A 2,946-nucleotide genomic window follows, 5' to 3' on the forward strand; every position below is an offset into this window, starting at 1 on the left:
TAAACGTTTGACAAAGGTATGCTGCTTTAAAAAATTCTAATATGCATGAAAGAATGTCGATACAAGAATCATCAGTTTTCTGTAAAAAGCAATGGTGTTAACAATGGTTTTGTTTATAATTGTTATGCAGGTCGCTAAATTCGTTTCTTGGGAACTTGGGCTTGAATCTGATGCAAATGCAATTATTTCAAATGGAAGGGTGTGTAAACCAACTTTTATCCTTTCCCGTAATTATATAGATTGCTTAATACTATTTACGTATTCTTAGTGTTAGTTCTTATATTTATGAACCTTCATCACATTCAATTATATATTTGACTAGGTGATATTTCCTGTCGATGAGAGGACATTTTTGGGCCAAGATTTACATCTTCTCGAGTCAATGGAGTTCAATCAAAGAGTAAAGCCTGTTCAAGAAATTATTGAAGGCATTGAATGGCAGGAAGTTGATCCCGATTTGCTGACAAGGTCTCTTGTTTTATGCTGTAACTGTTTCTCATTGTCTGCCAATTGCCAAACCAAAAAAAGAAATTTTTTAGTCGTAATGCTTTTCCTCCAAGTTCTTGGCGAGCAAAGCTTCTTTAGCTGCACATTTCTACAATTCTGTTCTTCTAGATATGGCTCTTTCTGGTTATTTTTATAGGCTTTATTCGCTCTTTAGACTGATGTTTCTTCTCATATTTTCTTCTTCAAGGAGAGATGTATGTTTTGACAATGGTTGATAAAATATTGGTTTTCCTTTTGTCGCACTTGCAGTAAATATTTTAGCGATGTCTTCATGTTTGTCTCATCTGCAATGGCAACACGAGATCGTAGTTCTGAAAGTGCACGATTTGAGGTGTTGAATTCAGAATACAGGTATGTACATTGGCTTTGTTAGTATTTACTTTTCTTTTCATTTTCTTAGGAGTTTAAGACTCTGCAACTAAGATGTCCATTTGTGTGTAGTGCGGTTTTGCTAGGAAATGAAAATGCAACTATACACATTGATGCTGTTATCGATCCTTTGAGCCTCACTGGTCAAAAACTAGCATCACTTCTTCAAGTTCTGCAGAAACATGTTCAGACGAGCATGAGGATTGTTCTGAATCCCATGGTGAGTAAAACATATACTGCTTACATTATTGTTTAGAGTACATAATTATTGTTCTGAGCACCTAGATGTTCTAAGGGCTTACTCTTCTGGCCTTTATTATGTTTACTGATACTCTTGCTGAGATCGATATCTTTATGATATAACCGCTGCCTTACTGATGTGGTTAATTATGGGTATTTTTCATGTGCATTCTGTTTCAGTAGTAGTTATTTCTTTTTGGAAGATACATATTGTTCATGTGTCTGACCTAGAGTTCTTATTTCTTATTGGCAGAGTTCCCTTGTGGACATTCCTTTGAAGAATTACTACAGATATGTCTTACCTAATACGGTATGTTATTTAAAAAGATCTTCATAAAATTATATGACGGTCTGGTATTTTGTCCATATTCTCTGATCAAATATTGATTCTGCTTTGTATCTTTTTTTCAGGACGATTACAGCAGTACAGGCTTTGACGTAGATGGGCCTAAGGCATTTTTTGCAAATATGCCATTGTCTAAGACACTTACCATGAATCTTGACGTTCCAGAGCCATGGCTTGTTGAACCAGTAATTGCCATGTATGGTATTTTCCCCTGAAATAAGAAAATGTGACTATGCTAGTCTTTTTGGCTTGAAATATTTTTAAGGCATTTGCTTGTTTAGTTCACTTATATTTGCTTATGCCTGACGTTTTGCTATTTTTTTTTTCTCTTCTGGATTTGTCCTTGTCCAGCCATGATCTTGATAATATTTTGCTTGAGAACCTGGGAGATACCACTACACTGCAGGCAGTTTTTGAGGTTGAATCTCTTGTTCTTACAGGTTAGCTTTTCTATACTTATTATAAAACGCTGGATGAATTTGTTCATGCTATTATTATTAACATAACTCTTGCACAGGTCATTGCGCAGAAAAAGATCATGAGGCTCCTCGTGGCCTTCAGCTGATTCTGGGAACCAAAAATAAACCGCATTTGGTTGATACCCTTGTAATGGCCAATTTGGGTTATTGGCAGATGAAAGTATCCCCTGGGGTTTGGTATTTACAACTTGCTCCGGGTAGAAGTTCTGAACTATACGTTTTGAAAGGAGGAAATGACGGGAATCAAGATCAATCCTCGCTGAAACGTATTACTATCGATGATCTGCGTGGTAAAGTTGTTCATCTAGAAGTAGTTAAGAGAAAGGGTAAGGAGCATGAGAAGTTGCTAGTTCCTTCTGACGATGATGATGGTGTGCAGCAAAGCAATGAAGTAAGTGCTTCTTAACTATAATAGAAGATATACATAAAAAACTATGGGTCCTTAAAAATCCTGGTTATTTATCCTGTGATGACGCTCTATTGTTTTAGCGACGAAGCTGGAACTCAAATTTCTTGAAATGGGCGTCTGGTTTCGTTGGTGGTCGTCAACAATCAATGAAGGGAGATTCCAAAAAAGTGAGTAGCTTTTGTAATCTAGACTAACTTGTATGATTGTTGTAAACCTGTTTCATCTCAATTCTATTTGATTCTAACATGTGGGCTACCTTTGCAACAAAATTTATCTTGTTATATCTATCTATCATCTTTTCAGGAGCATGAGAAGGGTGGACGACAAGGGAAAACGATAAATATATTCTCCATCGCTTCAGGGCATTTGTAAGAGCTATCATTTTTTATCTGCTTGACCACATAGATTGACTTAGATAAACTGGAGTACTTTTAAGTGCATCATTCACGCATATGAAAAGAAAAGAATTTATGGTAGATCTATGTCTGTATGTGGATATTCGTGTCAGAAGAGTTTTAAGTATATTATGTGAAGAAAAATTTATAAGAAATATTTTTTGGTATCGCTTCCTTTCTGATGCCGAGGCACTGCTTATG

At 35.9% G+C, this 2,946-nt stretch overlaps 1 protein-coding gene across 1 annotated transcript in view; it reads left to right on the forward strand.

Annotated features, from left to right (window-relative positions):
• The window catches only part of LOC104750973 (UDP-glucose:glycoprotein glucosyltransferase-like), a 9,094-nt gene extending 6,330 nt beyond the window's left edge, over nt 1–2,764 (forward strand). The window contains exons 21-30 of the mRNA XM_010472832.2: nt 131–199; nt 323–468; nt 757–858; nt 949–1,096; nt 1,370–1,426; nt 1,528–1,658; nt 1,814–1,902; nt 1,980–2,332; nt 2,431–2,517; nt 2,654–2,764. Coding sequence (XP_010471134.1) covers nt 131–199; nt 323–468; nt 757–858; nt 949–1,096; nt 1,370–1,426; nt 1,528–1,658; nt 1,814–1,902; nt 1,980–2,332; nt 2,431–2,517; nt 2,654–2,722 — 1,251 coding nt within the window. The 3' untranslated portion in view covers nt 2,723–2,764. The remainder of the gene's footprint in view (nt 1–130; nt 200–322; nt 469–756; nt 859–948; nt 1,097–1,369; nt 1,427–1,527; nt 1,659–1,813; nt 1,903–1,979; nt 2,333–2,430; nt 2,518–2,653) is intronic.

Source organism: Camelina sativa, chromosome 16 (assembly GCF_000633955.1).
Source record: "Camelina sativa cultivar DH55 chromosome 16, Cs, whole genome shotgun sequence".
NCBI classification, from domain to species: Eukaryota; Viridiplantae; Streptophyta; class Magnoliopsida; order Brassicales; family Brassicaceae; genus Camelina; species Camelina sativa.